The sequence below is a fragment of the Brachionichthys hirsutus genome, chromosome 15, assembly GCF_040956055.1.
Source record: "Brachionichthys hirsutus isolate HB-005 chromosome 15, CSIRO-AGI_Bhir_v1, whole genome shotgun sequence".
In the NCBI taxonomy this organism is placed as follows: domain Eukaryota; kingdom Metazoa; phylum Chordata; class Actinopteri; order Lophiiformes; family Brachionichthyidae; genus Brachionichthys; species Brachionichthys hirsutus.
In genome coordinates, this window is record NC_090911.1 from 3358505 (window position 1) to 3380001 (window position 21497).

At 43.5% G+C, this 21497-nt stretch overlaps 1 protein-coding gene across 4 annotated transcripts in view; it reads left to right on the plus strand.

Moving 5' to 3' along the window:
- The window catches only part of LOC137904189 (catenin delta-2-like), a 72995-nt gene that overhangs the window by 21692 nt on the left and 29806 nt on the right, over positions 1-21497 (plus strand). For 2 of the 4 annotated variants that reach the window (XM_068748329.1, XM_068748330.1), the window contains exons 3-9: positions 7218-7252; positions 8447-8563; positions 14317-14468; positions 15728-15901; positions 16913-17058; positions 18294-18535; positions 18985-19131. In XM_068748329.1, coding sequence (XP_068604430.1) covers positions 7218-7252; positions 8447-8563; positions 14317-14468; positions 15728-15901; positions 16913-17058; positions 18294-18535; positions 18985-19131 — 1013 coding nt within the window. The remainder of the gene's footprint in view (positions 1-7217; positions 7253-8446; positions 8564-14316; positions 14469-15727; positions 15902-16912; positions 17059-18293; positions 18536-18984; positions 19132-21497) is intronic. The other 2 variants (XM_068748331.1, XM_068748332.1) reach the window with 2 other exon arrangements.

A 21497-nucleotide genomic window follows, 5' to 3' on the forward strand; every position in this document is an offset into this window, starting at 1 on the left:
ATTGACAATTACACTTATTCATAGCTCTGGACAGGCTCAATAGTTTGTCCCTCAACGGCTGCAAAAAGGTGGCGAGATGTGAGCCGTGATGGCCTGCTGACGTCAATGCGACGCCAAGTTCTCTCTCTACTTCTGATCACACCACAAGTCTTGAAGTGCAACTCTTTCTCAGATTCTATGTATTCGTGTATTTTTTATAGGTTCAATGTCTGGTCATATTTTTGTAAATAAATATTTATATCCGTCTCTTTGGGACCTTCAGACTGACTGACGAGGCTGGACTTCCTTTATCTGCTCAGAAGCCAGGCTGCAGACGTTTCATCTGTCTGCGGGGCTTTCTGGAGCGACTGGCTGGTCTCACACAGAGAACCAACATGTCTTCCCAGTCGCTTCTCATTTAACTTCTGGCCTCGAGCCAAAATGGCTGCCTCCTACACTGGCAGACCAGGAGGTCAATCTGACCAATTTTCCGGGTCACATGAGACCTCTGCCTTTGCCTTGCTTTCTAGCCTTTTGTGTGGGTCTTGCCGACAGGGCGACAGCAGCGGTCCTGCTGTGCTTTAATCACTTGCTTCAAAGGATCTTGTGATTCACGCTGTCTAGGAGGCAGATGGGAGGAAAATAAAGCTCGACCCAGCCTCACCTGAATTCTTGTGCATCAGACCAGACGAGACCGGTACGGTTACTTTCCTGAAGTAGCGCCAGTTGGCAACAAGCGCTAATCTTTTTGTTCAAGAAGAACTGAATTGAAAGACAAATGTCTGCCTCAGCCAGACGCAGCTCTGTAGCTCTGCATTCATTTAGAGGAGCTTCTTTGGGTGATTGCAATCGTCTGCAGCGCTGCAGGCAACAAGCATGGTTGCTTTTCTCCTCTTCTGGCAAGGCAGTCATTTTCATGTCTGACTCGGTCACAATGCTAATAACTTGCAAACTAGTGCATCGCACTTCTACTGATCTCACCAAGATTTTATCCGGTCGAAACTAATAGGAAATGTGTATTTTCCAAGGTTTTGCCTCCAGCCTCTGTTTTACTTTATTAGATACTCAATATTACCAAGAATAACAAAAATAATTCATGTGATGTCGGTGTTGATCTCATTTGGCAAGGTCATGGTAATCCTTGAAACTGAAGAGCCTGAAGGGGCTTTTTGGATGACAGGCAAAGCATCTTCAAATCCAAGAGATGCTCCTCCTCAACCGAAGCTACTTGTTGTTTATGCATGCGACAGCTACCGGGCCGCTTTAGTATTAATCACAGCGCCTGATGAGCCGGGCAGGATAATCTCTTTTAGCTCTGCCTGAAGGGAAATAGAATGGTGCCCACCATGTTCACCATTTGCTCTAAAATTTATTTGATACCTTTCCCCACTTCTTTCTCTGCATTCTGGCAGACTAAGAATTATAGGTTTGAGTTTTTCCTCTTGTCTGACTGTCTTGCTTTCACTGTGCAATACATGGCTCTTCTGTCAGACGTAATATTCAGCAGGAATCTGAGGCTGTTCATTTTCAGCCCCATTGAATTCTGTCCTCTCTTGAGATATGAGATACAGCAAAGTCAGATAGTGCCTGGACAAATCAGCAACCGTTAGCCATTGTTCCAACAAAATATGCAATTAGGTAAAACTCATGTGACCATGCAAGACGAGGCTTGCAGTTACAGATCATCAACTCATGACGTAACTAAAGGGCCACACAAGATGTTTGGGATGAGCCTGGGTTCCTCCTTGCCTGATAGTATAGCTGCTACTGGCCCAGCAACTAATGTAGCCTGCAGTTCCACTCGGCATGTCTTCCTCTTCACACCTGTGCATTTTAATTTGATGCCTTCAAGTGTGTAACGGTTCAGATTGTCTCATCATGCTCACTGGTTCTGAACAGCATCAAGAATCCAAGTATCCAATCCAACTTTAGTGGGGACTGTAGGACAGATATTAAATGTATTGATAATCTGAGAGTGGGGTGTTGCATTTCAGGGGAGAAAGGCTTGTTTTCAACAACTCTTTGTGTGTGTGTGTGTGTAGGTGTGTGTGTGTGTGTGTAGTGGACAGCATTGCTTGGTTTTGTCTAGGAAAAGGCAGAGCTGCTGTTTCAATGCACACTTTAGAGCACAAAGTGACCAACTTGATCTATTTGAGTCAAGTCACAGATAGTATGAGCAGCAATGCGCTGGATGCCCCTCCCCTTGGACAACTTAAATGCAACAATGATGTCATGGGGCTTTTTGTAATTCCCAACACGCATTTGATTTAAAAAAAAAACATTTTTATTTATTGGATGGCAGAAGAAACAAACATTCCTGACTATGAACAGCAGTGATTAATCACAGAAACGAGAATGAATATCGATGAGGCCTTTGGGAATAAATAAGCAGACCTTAAGAGTTAAAGGAAACGCTTAGATGTGACTGGTTCTCATGCTAATTTAGACTGAAACTTTAATGGATGCGAGACTTGTAATGGTGCAGCATCATTTGTAATCAGAATGTGAATCAGATTGTATTGGGTATGACCATAGCATCTATCTTGCTGTTCTTGAAGAGCTGAAGGCATCATCTATGGAGCTTTGTGCTTTTCTGTCCTAATGGGTGGCTCTATTCTCTGAAATCTCTGCCTACTGGATGCTGTAACAGATAATGTTCTGAGCATTCGCTATTTTCAGTGTCCATCATTGTCCATGAGAGATCTCTTTCTCTCCCTCTCATCTTTCGTTTCCTCTCATCAGTTACCCCCCCCCCCCCCCCCCCCCTTGTATAATTTTCGACTCCTCTCGCTTCGTATGTTGTACTCCCTCTCTCCACACCTGTCTTTCATTCCAGCCTGATGATGGAGGTCAGGTGAGGTTGTCAGAGAGCAGTGGTTTGATTTTTGACATGAGCTGTTTTTCACCAAATTGCCAAAATGCACACTGAATGCAGCTGATGCAGCTCAGAATGTTTAGCAGGGGTTCATCGTTATTTAAAATTACAGAACACTCCACTTCACAGCTCTCCTTTTAACAAGATGAAAATAACGCATTTACCAAATGATGCTTTTAACTCCATTTGGCACCACTGGGCTATTACAATTAAAAGCTTTTACCAAACTTTCTCTTTACGGCAGATATAGCTCAATGAGATATTCTTATTTAGTGACGTCCATCTGTAGCTTGTAGAAACAGCTGGAGTCATTTTAAAATAAAGCTGAATTAGAAGCAAAGAGATGGGCCCTGGTTATAAAGCCCCATGCCTCACACACAAACACACCTGCAGCAACTGGCACGCTGCATTATATCATTAGCAGTGATGAAGTGCCATGCCAGAGCTTGACCTGCAGCGGGTGAGTTGATCACACCATCAATTAGCCCTCTCTTGTTCCACTAATTACACTGCACCATAGAGATTGAATGGAAAAAAACCCATTAAAAACATTAACTGTGTTTCCTGAGCGTTGAGGTCAATAAGCTGTTTCACTGATTAGATGTAGCTGTGGCGAGGAGAGGATTGGAGAGGATAGGAGAGGAGAGGAGAGGAGAGGAGAGGAGAGGAGAGGAGAAGAGAGGAGAGGATTCATGGACTCCCTCAGATGAAGACAGTTCCCACACCATGAGGTTGACATCTTGAAAGAAACAGCTCAACATTTCTTCAACAGATTGTATTTCTATCAAGGTGAAAACTTAAAAACTTGGTAATTGCCCTGACTAGGTTTTTCTAACTTATGTTATATTTCTGTTTTCATGACATTATATTTCCTCAGTTATACTTTGTTGTAACTTTAAAGAAGGTGATTGTTGTACCTGCAATAACACTGATAGTGTGGCCATGCAGGGAAATGGGTCACCAAAGATGCAGTCACTGGGGCCATTTCAGCGATTTAATGACCCCCCCCCCCAGCGGGATCGGGCTATATACAGAAACAAAGCATATCGTTTTCCATATTAACACCAAAATGCATGCAGGATCACTGTGAAAATGTGTCATGCATCATTTTTAAAGGCGAACTAATGCAGTTTAACTCATGTCGGACGCTGCAGATTGCAGCTCCCGGCCTTGATACACATTCAAAGCTAATCGGGGGTGGGGGTTGGGGGTACAACCCATTTTCAGACCATGAAAGCCAGTCTCTGTGACAATTGATGACAGTTGACTTCTAAATGTATTTACACACGCATATTTCAAAAAGTAGCGAAGACATTTAACGGCTGTCTTACAAAGCAATGTCAAACCAGCATCCGTCTTGTGTCTCCAGCTCTGTCCAACAACACAGACCCACAGATGGAGAACGAGTGCAGCGCTGCTGGAGCAGCGACGACTTCACTGAACATGCTGGCTGGCGGCCGAAGTCGGACACCATCTCAATTTCTAGCAAACAATTTGACATGTGTGAAGCAAATTTCAAATATATGAATTATAAATGGCATAAAAATAACAAAACGCATATTTTTTTGCCTTTCCCAGAGTCGGGCATTTGCAGTCCTAAAGGGACATTATTATCATATTCTTTTTTAATTGTTAATTTACCATCTGGACTCATTTCGACTCATCTTAAAACACAGCCGTGTGCAGGTAGAGGTTCACAGAGCAGCTAGCGTGGCTCGAGACTCGCCATCTGCTAACTGGATTAATTACTGAAAATATTATCCCATTAAAAACATTCTTGGTGATTAATTTTCTGCTCATTTATATTAATGATTGACCAACTAATTGCTTTTGCACCAGCGCAGATTCCGGAGCTGAATGCCACACAGCTGCTCGTAGAGCCGTCTCAGCCTGACCGATTCATGCGGAACTGTTCTGCCCGTTCTGCTCTCGCTCTACCCGGTCCGCTCATCGGTTCTGGTCAGGGTTGCCATTTATATACCTCACATCCTGCAAATCGGTAGAAGCACCTCTACCCAAGCAATTTCAAAAATAATACAACTACATGTTGACGCCAGAAAAATAATTAATGGCCCAGTGTGATCAGCGCTTTTACAAAGTATTGACTCGCCCATCATCCTGTTTTATTCAAGGTGTACGCCGAATATGACAATGCTCCAAATGTTACGGTTGTCTCTCTGCCTCTGCGTTGTGTGTTGGGTAACATACGAAGGTCCACACGTGGCTGGTTCTGTCGTCTTTTTACTGGATTTATACAAATAAAAGTACATTAGCACATCTCGGCATCATGGCTGCTCCTCTCAGCGTGTTCAAACGAAGTGCTGGGGGAGGGGAACCAGGAACTTGGGCAAAACCGCAGGACGGAGAGCCAGGAGGGACAAAATACTCCAAATCATAAACATCATGAGATGTACATTAAAACAAATGAAATAAAAAACGTGCGTAATTATAAAAAGGAAAACAAGACAAATACAACATTAATAGAAAATAAATAAATCCCCTTTATGCAGGATTTAACTGCATCCATATTTACTCCGTTACACAAACATCTGGGAGATGTGTGTGTGTGTGTGTGTGTAAATGTGGGCTGCTTTTGTGTGTGCATGCACACGTGTGTGGATTGGTATAATATTGTCTGATAAATAAATCTGCTTGACTTCCCGTCACAATCTGTGTCACACACACACATACGCACACACACAGAAACACACACACACACGCACCAGGATGGAGGCAATCGATGGGATGATTTAATAGCATCTGTTCTGTGTCCACGTGGAGTGAAGAGAACTCATCGGAGGTTGGCTACAGAGGACTGGGATTACAGACACGGAGAACTTCATAGCATTTTGAAACACAAAGATTAACTAATGCACTGAGAAGATGTTGAGCTATCAAGCAATGAGCGAAGCACCATGAGAGGGAGACCACTTGATTATATAACCCCATCTGATGATGATTACCTGCATGGCGCCGCTGGTCATTATCGTATAGGTGTGTTGGCTGCCCTGGTTAAAGGGTAGCCAGTCACCAGTCCTGACCAGTCTTAACTAGTCAAGCTTTGACTCTCCGATAGCACTGATTGACAACTCGTGGTTGGGGCGGCAAAGGGCTGACTGAACGCTAAAGATCATTTTAAACATTTTATCTGACAAATGATCTGAGGCGCACAAAAATCACGACTCCTGTTGTAAACAGGTAGAAAAGCCTGCAGCAGAGGACGCGTCACAGATGTGCTTCTGTAGCAGGAAACATTACTGAACATATGTCAGAGGCGCTCCAACAGCTGGAATCACCCTGACTAGCAGCTCGTCGCTGAACAGAACACAAATACGGCTGCTTCACCGTCTCAAAAAACAGCGACTCCTGCAGCCCTTGTTCTCATATTGTTCTTTCTCACTAGAGAAAAGTCCCGCTCTCTTTAAATGTCACGACAGGTCAGATGTGGTTTGCTTCCTCTGTTTCTATCATTGCAGCAAATAGTTGATCAAAGCCCAGAAAGTGGACTAAAGCAAGATGAGTGAAAGATGCATTTGTGTGCAGTGATTTTAAGACGCTGCATGAAGGATTTAAAAATGACAATTCAGTTCGTCAGGTTTAATAACGGCTGTAAAGTGACTCTATGTCAAAGAGATATTTTGAGCTGTGGCTGTTCTGTGTCCGAGCTCAGTCATGAGTTCTGCTAAAATATTAAATTACTTCTGAGTATTTTCATGCAACATGGGAGTGTATTACCAGCTTAATCAAGTTGTACCCCCATGTTGTGTTATTAGTGAGTGAGCCAAGTGCTTCCTGTGTGTTAATAAGACCTTTAGAACTGCATGGCTCTGAAAGGGGAAATAACTGATTCATTTTGTCCTCGTGGTTAAAATGAAGGAGTATTTTGCTGTGTATTTTCAATGGTCACTACTACATGTATCACAGAATAAATACTTTAAACGGATGTCCAAGTTTTCCTTACAACTCTTTCAGGTTTTTTTTTTATTCCAAAGCCCTTTGTTGTTACTGATATCTTTCCTCTGAGAGGATAAGGATGAGTCTGTTTTTATATTCACACCCCCAGTCTGTTTGGGCCTTGGCATCAATATATTGTGGCGCATGGATCTTATTGATTTTTTGGGGCTATGTTGCCCATCTTCCATCATGAAGTTAAACATGAAAAGTAGAAAAGGAGATACGAGGCGTTCACCAGAGGATATAAAACCCGTATTCCTGTGCTATTGTGTGGTTTTTGAAGGGGATAAGATCATTTATGGAATCTGAAGCTGTTATTTCTGAACATTTCCCTCTCGTGCTCAAACAAAAATAAAAAACTCTTTTTTTTCTTGTTTCTAATCCTGTTTTCCTTTGGTTTCTTTTGCAGTTCAGCAGAGGATAAATTTCGTTGGAACCACCAAGGTAATATTTCCTTTCAAATTCTCTCAGTACAGTCTGGTCGACGACAGTCTGCATTCCAGCATAAGATAACATTGTGATGTAATCCCGTGTTTAAAATGATCAACCTGATCTTCACCCATTCTGACAACGGAGTAAAGGTCATAGGTGTTTAGAGTTAATTGTGCTCATTATTTGGTTTTATTTTGAAGTGTGGGAATCAATAACGGGGACCTCTTTATGATTTGAAAGTCAAACGAAGACGCCTCTCTTGGCTCATCATCTCCTCCGACAGCATTTAGCTGAAGAACCGCCTTCTCCTCTCTGCCTCCTCACATGCATGTCATGCTGGGGTAGGGTGCTTGTCTGACCCCTGCTAACAAAGAGCCACAAGCGGGTCATGGTGAAGGCTTTCAGCGTGTGGCGCTATTGTCGTCCTGCTGCACTGAAGCCTGACGATGCCCCAGAACGACTGCAAAATGTTGCCAAAAAGAAAAATCTATTTCCCACAACACCAATCAGGCCTTTTGATCACATCATCATTTACAACCATTAAAGTCCCATCACCTCTGGATCAAGCGGATTTAAAATTACTCTCGATTTGTGAGGGTGGGAGTAAAGATAGCACGACGCCTCGGACAGCACCAGAACCGTGTCCGAACCGGATCAGCATCATCAGTCAGACGCGTCAGCTGGAGTCAATAAAATCGGTCTTCTCACTGAGGCCACTACTGTTAACATCTCTCTCTTTTGATGAGAGATTAACGTTGCTCATGAGTCTCATTTGTGAGTATTTCTCCCGTTGGCAGCCTCAGACTGACTGACGGACACTGGCTGGTGTCAGACTCCAGATTATCCGGCTCCTCTGCCTCTTTACGCAAAGATCTAATTGATGTGGAAGCAAAAGTGGCTGAATAAAATGAAGTGTGTGTGTGTGCAAATCAGTAAAATTAGCAAAAGTAGCATTAGTATCAATAAGTCTTTATCACATTTAATAAAGCATTCAAAGGCATATAATCCCCAAATGAATAGTTTACATACCGTAAACCTTGATCGGGTTAATTGTTCTATTGTTTTATTTCCATCTCCTCCTGGGGTCCTGCCCACATTGCAGATAATATGGTGAAATAAAACGAAGCTGCAGGATCAGTGGGGGCCATAGCTCAGAAGTGTCTTTATTTCAGTTCACGTCTTTCTGTCTTGCCTGTTTACATATAGATGGACAGAAGGACATAGAAGAGGAGCTGACAACGGGCTTGGAGCTGGTGGACTCCTGCATCCGGTCACTCCAGGAGTCTGGGATTTTGGACTCGCAGGAAACTTCTACAGGAGACAGTAAGGCCAAAGCTGCGATTTTGAGTGTTTTTCTATAGTAGGAGGAGAAGAAAGTGTCTCCTGGTTCAATAATTGAATTAGACAGATGAAGGATGTAATGAAATCAAAGTGCACCACTTGAATGTTCAGGTATACAATCTAGCTCCTTCATGCTTTGTAAGCAGTAACCTGGCAAACACTACCGTACATTGTAGCTCTGCAACTCCAATCTTTATATGCCATGATCTCATAGTAGATCGTAGTTGTGTGTAATACAAATTTAATTTTGTGTTGTTTCAGTGGACACATATTGTTTTAGGCGACTCTCAATACTGGACATTTTGTCCATATCTTATCTCACAAAGTACTTTACCATAGGAAGCCACAGTGCAGTATCTACAAAGAGTCCAAACTGAGACAACCCTCTCAGACATAGTCTCTCCAGCGTGTCCTAGGTCTGCCCTGAGGCTTCCTCCCAGTGGGGCTCCCCAGGGAGGCATCAAGGGGACATCCGAAATAGGTGCTCCAGCCGCCTCAACTGACTCCTATCAATGTGGAGGAGCAGCAGCTCTCCTCGAGTTCCTCCCTGGTGACTGAGCTCCTCACCTTGTCTCTAAGGGTGCGACAAGCCACCCTACGGAGGAAACTCATTTCAACCACTTGTATCCGGGATCTTGTCCTTTCGGTCATGACCCAGAGGTGAGAGAAGGAACGCAGATTGATCGGTAAATCAAGAGCTTTGCCTTCCGGCTCAGCTCCTTCGTCACCACGACAGACCGATACAACGACTGCATCACTGCACCGATCCGTCTGTCAATCTCTCTCGCCTTCCTTCCCTCACTCGTGAACAAGACCCCAAGACACTTGAACTCCCCCATTTGAGGGATGATTCCGTGTCTGCTGCATATCCAACCCCACGGGAGAGAGGTAGCTGTCAGAAGACACGCCAGTAGTTTGATATGCTAATCCATCCTCACGGAGGTGTCAGCTGGCCTGCTGTTCACAGAGCACACACACACACACACACACACACACACACACACGCATAAACACGCACATACATGAAAATATATAGCACAAGCACCAAAGGTGTATATACTGCTTTCATAAAATGTTCATGTATATGCTAAACATCCACTGACATATTCATTTAAGCAACACGCATAATGATCATTTTGATTGACGTTACTGATGTTTAAATAACAATTCTGTAACTGGCCACATTATTACTCTGACACAAGAGTGAGTGTTCGTGAGGGAAAGAGAGGTCACGCCTCAGAAATATCATTAGAACATTTAAATTATTATTACCATTGTATCCTAAATGTAGAATCCAGAGTGTGCTTTGAACATTTAAAAACCTCATCAAACATCTTCTGGTAGACTCATGAGGTTCGTTATTTAGGCAGCTTAATAAAGCTTTTTGATTATTCAGTTGGACGCTGCCGTTTCAGATGGAAGCAGTGACGGCTTCTGGCTTTTGTCTGACACTGCCTGAAGTCAAGAATATTTTGCTTCATATATTCTAGACAATTATGAGTCTGTCATGAAACAGTCAACTGGTATTTATGTCTCTTATCCAAAAAAAAGGAGTCAATGGTTGAAAAAATGTCCATATTGTACACTGACACATGAACACGCAGCCAAATGTGCACAAGCAAGGACAAATAACATCATCTGCATTTATCCGGGCTTGGGGCCGGCTCAAGGGAGACACGATCCATGCTACCTCTGAGGCTGCATGAAGAGGAAGAAGTACTATGGTGAAAACTCACACACACACACACACACACTGCAGAAGCAACTTCTTTGCTCAAGCAGCTGTGCAGATTTATGCAACGCAGACTGCCTTCGTGTTTCACGCTCATCACAATGCATGTTAATCAGTGTGTTTGCATATGTTGCACAGAAATAAACAGGGCCTGTGTATACAGCTCAGTGTGTGTTTCTGTGTGTGTGTGTGTGTGGTAACGTGCACATGCCTCCAGTAGATGTCTAAAAATACACAACTCATGAAATATTAAAATGTGTCAATGGGAAATGCTGGTTATGATGCGGAAGAAAAGCCACTCCACTTTAAGTGTGTGTGTGTGTGTGTGTGTGTGTGTGAGACAGAGGAAGCGTTAGTGAGCCGGATCAGACCAATGGAGGTCGGGCCATCCACTACTACAGGTGTCTTCATGCATATAATGGAGCAGCGAGAGTGGCGTGTGTGTGTGTGTTTGTGTGTGCGTGTCTGTGTGTGGGACCCCATTACTTTTCTACTCTTCCTTCACCTCAGATGGATTCAGTGCAGCCTTCTTTGTTTGCCATCTGAGTGATCATGTATTTTTGAGAGCCCCTGCTACCCTAAAGGCTTTACTGCCTGTATAAAACACACCTTAAGTGGCAAACAGAAACATCCTTAAGCCTTGTGCACACACATCTGGGTTCGGGTGCATGAGAGCGTAAATCCATCTGAAACAGAGCAGTAGTGCATATTTTTCCATCGCACAGTGTGTTTGTGTTTGTGTTTGCGTTAGCACTTCCTGGATGAATCCATATCGGACATGGATATAACTTTACCAGCTTTACAAGAGATTTTCCGTACTTTGACGTGAAGGTTCACTTTGGTCCAGCTTTATTTTCCAACATGTTTATCCGGAGTAGCCATCATGGTTGACCCCTGCCAGTCTCTCTTATTGAATCATCTCAAACACGCAGCATTTTTTATTTGTCTCATGCTGTTATTGGTTTATTTCTTGCACTGCTGGCAGGAAAATATCATCCACAGGCAGAGTTGATGGATGGCGACTCCTTCAAGAGAATAAATACTGAGCGCGTGGAATTATTGGTCTACTCAAAGACTCGAAGCTGATTTAATGCATTCAAGTTATTTCAGTGAGTTGCTTACAAATATGCAGCCGCTGCTGGCGAGATGTCATTTTTTAGTAACATTGCTCGAGGAAAAGCATCTTATTTTTTACACTTAAAGTTATTGATGAGGCACATCAATGCTACCATTACCAAAAGGGAATAAATCAAAGCGGCATCAAGATTTTCATACAATCTTAATAAGAGGAATGGGTTAGTGATTTTGGCTCTTGCCCTCATCAACTGATTTAATTTAAGCTTACCTACTCTAATGTTTATGGGGCGCAGTGGTAAGCTCTGTTGCTTCACAGCAAGGAGGTTGCGAGTTCAAATCCGACTTGTGGCCTGTGTGGAGTTTGCATGTTCTCCCCGTGTCTGCGTGGGTTCTCTCCGGGTTCTCCGGCTTCCTCCCATCACCAAAAACATGCAGCTTAGGCTGATTGGTGATGCTAAATTGCCCGTAGGTGTGAGTGTGTGTGTTGCTGATTGTCTGTCTCTGTGTTGCCCTGCGATGGACTGGCAGCTTGTCCAGGGCGTATCCCGCCTCTCGCCCGTTGACTGCTGAGATCGGCTCCAGCTTGGCCCGCGACCCGGTAACGGACAAAGCAGTTGGAAAACGGATGAATGAATGAATAATGTTTATGATATCCAACCCATCCTATAGATGCTGCTGTCATAATGTTCCATGCCTGTGGCCTGTCTGCGTTGTGCGTCACAGTCTAGTCATGTTTATATGGTTAGCGATGCTATAGGGATTAAATGAGCCATGTGCAAATCACAAGGCTGCAAAATGCTCCAGAAACAAGGATGACAGTGTAAAATTAGCAATGAGGCATTTCATTATGTTTTGGCAGCGTTTGTGTGTCATCAAAGACAAATACTTCCAATGTCATTCATGACTGGTTTTACAGGCTGCTGAGCACATTAAGATTTGCTTCCATTTGTTGTACCACAAACTGAGATTGTTCGTTTAAATGCACTTCCACCTGTTTTCTCCTCGTCGGATGTGTGCGTTCCTTTTAGGTCGCGTGACCCTCGGCAGCATCGGCTGACTGACTGGTTTGATGGCTGGCCAGCTGCAGCAGCCGTAGGAGCCGACTGTAAATTTGGCCAGCTGGAATCTTGTGACATTTGAACATTTTTGGACAAAATCCTGAATCTGGAAGAGAAAAAGTACAACGTGTAATAAAAGCAGCTCCACTGGAGGGTATTACACAGCAGCGAATGAAGGATTCTCACGTTTGAATTTTGACTACAGTTGACGGATGGCATTACAAAGTGTATAAGATGTGTAATGAGCCGGGGACCGAGCTGAGTCGTTGCTAATGCTTCACAAGATGAGAGAAAATGATAGATGAATCTATCTGTGAAGGAAAAGCTGGATTTTTACAGGCTCTATCTTTATTTCTCACTTGCTTAAATTGAGATGAACACCTGCTTCATGGTGCTATGTTGATGGATGAGATCGACACACTCAAACTTTGCTGTAGTCGCTTCTGGCTGGTTGCCTTCAATTCAAGTCAGATTTATTTATATAGCGCCAGATCACAAAAGAAAGTCATCTCAAGGCACTTTACAGGAGAAACAGGAAACAAGACCTGCGTGGAAAAACAGAACCCAACTTGACCCACAAGAGCAAGCACTTTGGCAACGGAGGCAAGGAAAAACTTCCCTTTAACAGGCAGAAACCTTGGACAGAAGCTAGGGCTCATGGTGGACGGCCATCTGTCTGACCGGCTGGGTTGTGTGTGAGAGAGAGGGAGAGAGATGAATAAAACAAGATGAATAAAACTATCAATGCTAATACCAGCGGTATGGCTTAAAGTAACAGATAGATAAATGGGAAACTTTAAAAGAACCATTCGATGCCTTGGGAAACCAAGATAGCTCCGGTATTAGCATCACCACTGATAGTCCAGTTGGATAAGTTGCTCGGAGGAGGATAACGGCTGTGTTTTTTCTCTCTGGGATGTTTGACTGGGTAATCTCTAAGTGGTCGGTCACTCATTCAATTACTGAACGGTTAATAACTAGGGAGTAATTAGTGGAATCCAACTGAGCCATTTACAAGACAATCCTGATCGGTTCCTCGTTTGTTTCCGAATCATCCAATCATAGACTACCACCAAACAAAAGTAGCTAGCAGATACCAGCTGCTCTTTACCTACAAATAGTAGATCATCATTAATGTATAGTTATCTCTCAGTTGATCTTCAGTCCTTCCTAGTTTTTTATAGATTAATTTTGCATCCCACAGCAAATTCCAGTTATTATGATGCCTCCACTGAGCGCGCTTGCCCTGCTGAATTATACAGAGAAATATGGAGCTGAGAAAGTGAAAGAAAGGTGAGAGAGATGAAGGAAGTGATGGAGACTGGGAGCGCAAGACCGAAAGATTCCATAAATAATTTGCGTCTGACCTCCGCATTAAATGGCGGTGAGGCGAAAGTGAGATTTAAGGGTCACAGAGCACAACAGCAAAAGGAGTGGAGAGAGGCCGGAATAACATAGTGGCTAAAAAGCAAATGGATGTCTCCAAAAAGAGGACAGGTATTCAGTTTTATTCCATCTATGGCTCTGCTCTGTTTGCCTCTCCTCGTCCTTTCCAGATCTGCTGCAAACAGACGTGTTGGATTCACCTTTAAGTTAAAACATTATATAGCGTGGGATAATCACTGGGCTACAAAATGCCTTTAAGGCCAGAGACAGACTGAGTCTTTACAAAAAGATGGACTGTAACACATATAAGTCTTCTGAAAGCTGTGTTGAATTGTGACACACTAAGCGTTGTCTCAGATTTGACTGAATGAGACGACGAAGGGACGCTTGCATTGGGCCCGCGAGGATTTCTTCTCTGCACAGGGTTTGATGCTTTTCATTGACCTTGAAGACTTAATTCTCCTTTTTCCTTTCTCCTTCAGGACAAGGGCTTCTGTCCCAAAGTGCTTTGCAGCTAAATAACCAGGAAGCCTATGCAGCAGCTGGTTACCATAGTAACCAAGGACTGACTCTTGGTGAATCGGTTGCAGGCCGTGGCGGGCAGGTTGGAGGAGCCGTTCACATTTATAACCAGGTACAGAGATGCAAGTTTTGAACTGGGAGGGATCATCTTCTCTTTGATGCATTTTCTCTTCACCTGCTTCCTCCCTTCATTTCCATCTTCCTCCACCACTCTGTTTGCTCTCTGTCTTCTCAACCCTCCACTTCTCCATGCCATCCTTTGTCGTGTTCTGTTAATCTACTCACACTTTGTCACTGTCACCTCCATTTCTTTGTCCACTCCTTTCCTTCCTCTGCCCTTCCCTCTCTCCCTGTCTCGTGGGATTGGCATTTAAAATAGTCAATGCAGCTCTGCCCTCAGTCACCTCAATCCCTGCATACCTGACGAAACACCTCCACAGATTTAGTGACACCCACAGCCACAACACTAGAGGGAGCTCAAACAACAACCTGATTACCCCCGACCAACATGGGTAAATCATCTTTTTATAATACGGCCACCCAAGGGTGGAACTGTTTGACTCCCGCCCTCAAAACATGCACCTCTTTGGCCTCCTTCAAAACGGCCCTAAAAATACACCTTTTAGGGCAGGGGTGTCAAACCCGTCCGGTGGAGGGCCGAGACACTCCAGGTTTTCCTTCCAGCCGGCTACTAAAGCAGGTGATTGTAATTATCAACACGTCTGATTTGAGAGAAGGAACACATTAGTGAGATCAGCTGCTGGAGAGATGGTTGGAAAGAAAACCTGGAGTGTCTCGGCCCTCCACTGGACAGGTTTGACACATGTGTTTTAGGGGGGACAGAAATGGAGATAGTCATTGCAACTCTCTCCGGATCAACTCCCCACCCCCATTTTTGTCCACCATGTTGCACATATTAAGTATCTTTGTAATTTATTGTAATTTTTGTAATTAATGTAATTTATTGTCATTCATTGTCATTTTGCATCGGTGGTGTAATTTATTTTAAATTTATTGTTAGTTTGCATCGGTGGTGTAAAATCATTTTTATTTTTCTAATGTTACTTTGCATCAATTGAGTAATTTAATATTGGTTTTATTTTTATTTGTATTGTTAAATGTCGATGATTTATGTACTAAGGACTTTCAACGGAAACAACACCGCAAGGGCTTTTTTTAATGCTCCTCTTAGACAGGATGTTTGACTTTATTTGTACTGTAATACATGCTACTGTGTGACTGTACTTGTACTCTAACATTCTATCAAATAAATATATTCATCATCATCATCGTTTTATGCATGTATCGGCTTTCTCTCCTCCTCATTCATGTTTCCCCCTTTCCTCTTTCTCCACACTTTGCCCTGTCTAGGTGGCATCAAGCCGTGCAGCTGCCCAGCTAACAGGAACAAACTCTTGCTCTCAGGCCCAGAGAGACTCATTTTCCCAGCAGGCCCACGGCAGCGCTTTCCACATGCCCGCTGACGCTGGACCTGCTCCTGCTGGAACACCCATGTATTACTCCTGTGCTACTTTGCCTGCGCAGGTACAGATCCCTAAAGAGATTACTGGAGCGCTTCACTGTGATCCTCGCCACAGTTCTAACCCTGCTATTCTCAGGAGCACCAAAGGCCTGTTTTATTGATCGGGTCATTTCTTATGTATTGTGCGAAATCTCATCTGAAGATCTGCTGGGAGCCTCTCTGAAGTTTGTCCTCTGCTCCTCTGCAGAGTCTTTCAGCCCAGTGAATTCACAGGAGATAGAATGAAGTCCAAACAGCCCGTTTTGATAGTCATAAGAAAGTTGCTCTGCATGCTGGTTCGCTGCTGAAAACATTACTTCTAGCTGAAATTCGGAGCAGCAAAGGAAGTAACCTGCTTCCACAGGAACACCCCGTTGATGTTGATAATGCTGCATCAGAATTTGACAAATCTGGACACATGCCAGATGAATAGATGCAAATAGCTTCAATGACATACGACAGTAATTAGTGGATTGCTGAAGGTAAAGTAAATTGAATACACGTAGGAATTGAGTATCTCTGAAAGATTGATTTACTCCTCTTAACAACTCAAACCAATGAAGTGAAATTATTTATGTTCATGCCTGAACACAAAAGGCCAGCTGGAAGGTGAGACCCAGTTTCATGGAAAGCACAAAGACTTTCTCGTGTTTGCATGTCCTTGATATCTGAGTATGTGTGTTGTTAGTGTGCCCTCTATAATATAATGCAGTCAGTCAGCAGAGCAGCCGCAACAACAGCTGCAACAGTTTGTCAGTGTTGGTGAATGGGCTCAGTAACGGGCAGCATCCTCAGTCTACGGGGAATTCATTTGTTGGCCTGTTGCTCGCAGTTTTATTTCAAGTTCAGAGTCGTCCCATCGCGTCTGGTCTAATAACTCAAAGATCTTCATCAGGATGTCATCAGCGATTAGAGTCTGTGCTCCAGGGAGAGTTGTTCATCTTTCTGAAGGTAATGATACGAATAAGAAGAGGCGAGGGATATTTAAAGAGAGTGACAGCCTTCCTTAATGAAGTATATCTCCTCTCTTACAGCGTGTGAGCTCGCCTCTGCAGGCGGGTAGCTCTCCTACCAAGCTGCAGCGCCTGGGATCAGCTTCCTCCGACATGCCAAGCTACGCCACGCTGCAGAGGGTGTCTTCACCGAAGCAGTCACCCAGCCGACTCGCCAAGTCCTACAGGTGGGCTCACCTTCAGTCGGAATGGTGGAATCATTGTTAGGAGCACATTACGCATGGATTTATATTTGTCTTATCTAAAGAATCATCTGCGTGTGGTCGAAAACGTTGTTGATCGGCTCCACACTGCGCCTAACATTTCAAAATGCATCCTAAAGTGTTGCATCGTTCTAAAGCCTCTCATGTATTAATCAGGCTAAAGTCCAGCGGTCATGAGCACTTAGCCTGATATGAGAAATTAGGGCTACATTAAGCATTGCTGCTTAATATTATCATTTTTTTCATCAACATTTTTTTTCTCTGCGCTCCTGTTGGACCGAAAAAGTGCAAAACTCATGAGCAATAACTCTTGATTGAAGCTCCTGCAGTGCAGATTTTACATTAACAACAGCTTAAAGTGCTGAATGACAAACGAGCAGCAGGTTTCTCCTGGCTCGGTTCACTTATGCAGCAGAATGTTGCTTCTTTAATATTAGGAGGCTACATAAAGCGTGAATAGACACAAAGCTCATGTCATTCTTGATTCTGAATCACCGTTTTTCCAGGATTCTCTTTTAATGCGCATTCATTTGGCGTTAAACATGTTTTTCTGTTAAATGTTCCATATTCCATAACCTTTCCAGTATTATGTGCACATTTATAGCTAGAACTAGTGTAAGTAAAGAGGAATGCAAATGTAACCACTAAACCTTATTTTATGCACTTTTAATAACTATTAAACGGCTATTACACAAATATCTCCTTCCCATAACACACACATTTGTTGAGGTTGTGACAGGATGTTTGGTGTTGAAGCAGTTTGTCTCCTCAGACGTAAACTTGTGTTTTAAGTCTGACTCCTGGTATTGTGAGATCGTCGGCTCGTCTTCTGGCCTCTCGGTCAGCCTTTCCCCCTTTGCAAAGAAGCTATCCAAAGACGTTTGTTTGTGTGTTGTTTGTTTTTCTCGAGCTTACGCATCTCGATGTGTGAAGATTCACAGGCGAACGTTATGTCGGAGAAAACCTGGTCATTTTAAAACACCTCTAATAATCAATACAATGGAAATGAATGTTTTAACATGCCTCACAGACCGGCGGTTGGGAACCCCTGCAGCAGAGCAGATACCTCCACCAAGATTGACCAATACTTCACATATGTGCAGTTTGCCTCCCCCCCCCCCCGCCCCCCGCCACAGAGCTTTGAGGAAATATACAGTTATTTTCTGTAATTAAGGAAAATATGTTCCGTCCTGCTGCAGCACCTCCTCCCCCATCAACATGGTAGCATCGGGCGGTGGCTCTTCCTCCCCCCTCTCCATTGCGGCCTCTCCGGGGGGGAACCACTCTTCGTCACCCATCCACCAGCTGAGCTCAGTGGTGGGCAGCTACGCCACCTTGTCACCCACAAAGCGCATGCTGCATCACATCGGAGCGGAGGGCTACAAGATTTCCCACGAGCTCTATGCCAACGCAACGCTGAAAAGGCCCGGGAGCCTGGCAGGTAGAGGTCGAGACAACTTTATTATTACCTTTTATGTGTGGATGCGTGACTTGTCTCTGTGGCATGTGTGTGTGTGTATGGGGATTCTCCGCGTGGCCACTTGGTTTAAATTGAACAGCGTGGATATAAATAATCAATGGCAGTCATTTAAAACGGAATGTTTTTGTGGCGTTCTTTAAACAGGTATAGCCTCGTGATGCCCTCCTCAGCTACAGTAGCTTTTACTGTTCTTCAGGGGAATTTGAAGGCAACATGGCCCAAATATTTTTACATGAGACAGACTGTTGATGTAAATGGCATTTCAAATCATCACATATTTATTTTCTTGTAAATTTTCATCTCTGACTCTGTGATCGTCGTGTCATCCTCAGGGATTATAACCCCATCCGTCCAGTTGTCTATTCATTCTTCCACATATAATTAATATCCATAATCCCTATGTCTTCCAGGATCCAGAGGTTCCTACAGCAGCCAATACAGTCACCTCGGCTCCGAGCTCCGGCCTCTGCAGTCCCCAGAACACCAAATTGATCCCATCTATGAAGACAGAGTTTACACCAAATCCAGCCTGAGAGGACAAGGTAAGGGGAGATTTAGCATCAGAGTAAAATAAAGATAGAAAGATGGATGGTTATCTATTCAAGATTTAAAGGTCTACATTTTGTTACCCCAGAAAGCAAAAAGGGGGATATTACATTAAGTTTGAGGCAGCAAATGTTTGATAGGCAGTGGGCTGTTGAGAACAAGAGAATATCACATGAATAAATTCATGGAACAAAGAAGTGCGCAGCATGCAGAGCGGTAGAAGAGACCACGAAGCAATGCACTCAACTTAGAGGACGTTTTATATTAGAGCCTTTCGCACATAAGAGATTTCTTCATCCCATCTGATCTTGTAGGGCTATTTACCATATCAGGTAGGCAAATCCAATTGGGGTCTCAGTGGCAATTTGTCTCTCAGTCACAGTCAGTTAACTAATTAGCTTCAAGGCTGAAAATTAATCGCAATTAATCCCATGGGCGTGAGTTTGGGCGCAATGAAATCAAAGCAAATCAGGCGTGTCCTAAAATGTTGTTGAAGCTGTGTCAGTGGTTTGGTTGTCTAAGCACGGATTGTTGCTGCATAGAGAAGTATAGATAGAAAAGCACAGTAAGGATATCATGCATTATGCAGAAGGTTTTGTTCCCAAAACGAGAGATTGATTCTAATAAATAAATATCTGAGATCACTCTGATGCTTCAAAGTACCGCGATCATCACCTCCTGCTCACTGTCTGTCAATGTCACGGCAGCAGCACTCCAGTTTTCCACGTTGATCCGGTTTTCATTTGTTCCGGGATGCAACGTACAGACAGCTGACTAATTTAAGATTCCGAGTGGATTGAGAAACAACACACTTCAAATTCACAATGAATTCACTAGAGCTTTGTTACTTTAGACCCTGCACACTTGTGGCAATGCACACAAATGCCCACTGACCCAGTTCACCTCCCTTTGAGAGAGCCAGTGTAACGGTGCTGACGGCCCAACCCACATGGGTTCTGAGCTGCTTCCCAACCGCAGCCCTCTTTCTCTGCTTGAGGCAGACAAAGGTGGTTCACTGGGCTGTGGCGAGGGCGTTAGAGTGTCTCGATGCCTTTCCAGCGAGACTGGATTTACAAGTAGGCAATTTCCCTAAGGCCCAAACCCTGGCCGTGAGCGGAGACTTAGATGAGGAGATTGATATCATGTGCAATGTGAAGCTTTAAACTGTCCCAAGGTAACAAACTTCATCATCACAACTAAGCTCATAATTAAAATGCCATATCTCATTGGCTTCATGTGCACTATGAGCAAGCTGCATAATAGCGGTAGTGCTATGTGGGAAAAACAGGAGACATCACATTCACATGCATTTAATTAAATGTTTTCATGAAGTTCGAGCAGATTAGATACACCTCATTCAACACTTTTAGCAATTTTGGTAGAGAAACAAATCTCAGATTCCTTGATGTTGTGCTGCCAGCGATGTGTCATGCAGATGAATCATTAGAAAACGTGTTTCTGACATGTTTACAGCTGAGCATGGCTTCAGATTCTCCTTAATTTAAGACAGGAATTGCAAGTTATCCAAGTTTTTACTTCTTAAACATGCCCATTTGACTGGTCAGTTGGTTTCATTGAGGAATATAATTTAGTGTGAACATTATTGGTCCAAGCACAGAATCTTGTGCACAAACTGAGATCAAACTGATGAACCTGTTTAACACCATTAATTTAAGGCCAATTAAATGTTCAGGTCTTTGTTAATGGATATGATTGCAAGACAATTGCAGAGACAAGTTCCTCATCTGATTGTAATTTTGACCTACGCTGTGGTTTGATGCTCAGTAAACCCGACGAGAAAAGTGAAATCAAATATCTACATGCAGAAAAATCACACAATTTACCAGCACCTGCTGTCTAAAGGATCTCTAAGATCATCTGTGTCTTCCTGTTTTTGAAGGAGACGTGTGATAGGCAATGTAAAAATGACCGTAACACATAGCATGCTGATCGTGATTTATTGATCATCTTCATCTTTTCATGTAGCCTAATTGGACCGGGTGTGGGAGACAGGTTGTTGATGTCAGTGGGAGAGAAGCCGTCCAGTCGTCCATTAAAGTTTCTAGAGACTTTGATTTTGGATTACCATTTTGTAAAATACTGAATATTTATGTTAGACATGTGGATCTCTTTTTTTCTATTTGGTTTTTCAGTCGTGCATGCCTGTTTAATTTGTCTGTCTGTTTGTTTTCTTATTAAAGTGAACTTGGTGAGTTGAACTGAAGGCACCGATGCTGTTGCGTGTTCCGCTTGTCGGCCATATTAACTCAAGCATGACTGTTTGGCTTCATAACGTTGTGATTTGTCCTTCTTCCCTTCCTGTGCTGTTTTGTCCCATTGGTGCCTCATATTGTGTGTATACGTGTTGGTGCTCTTG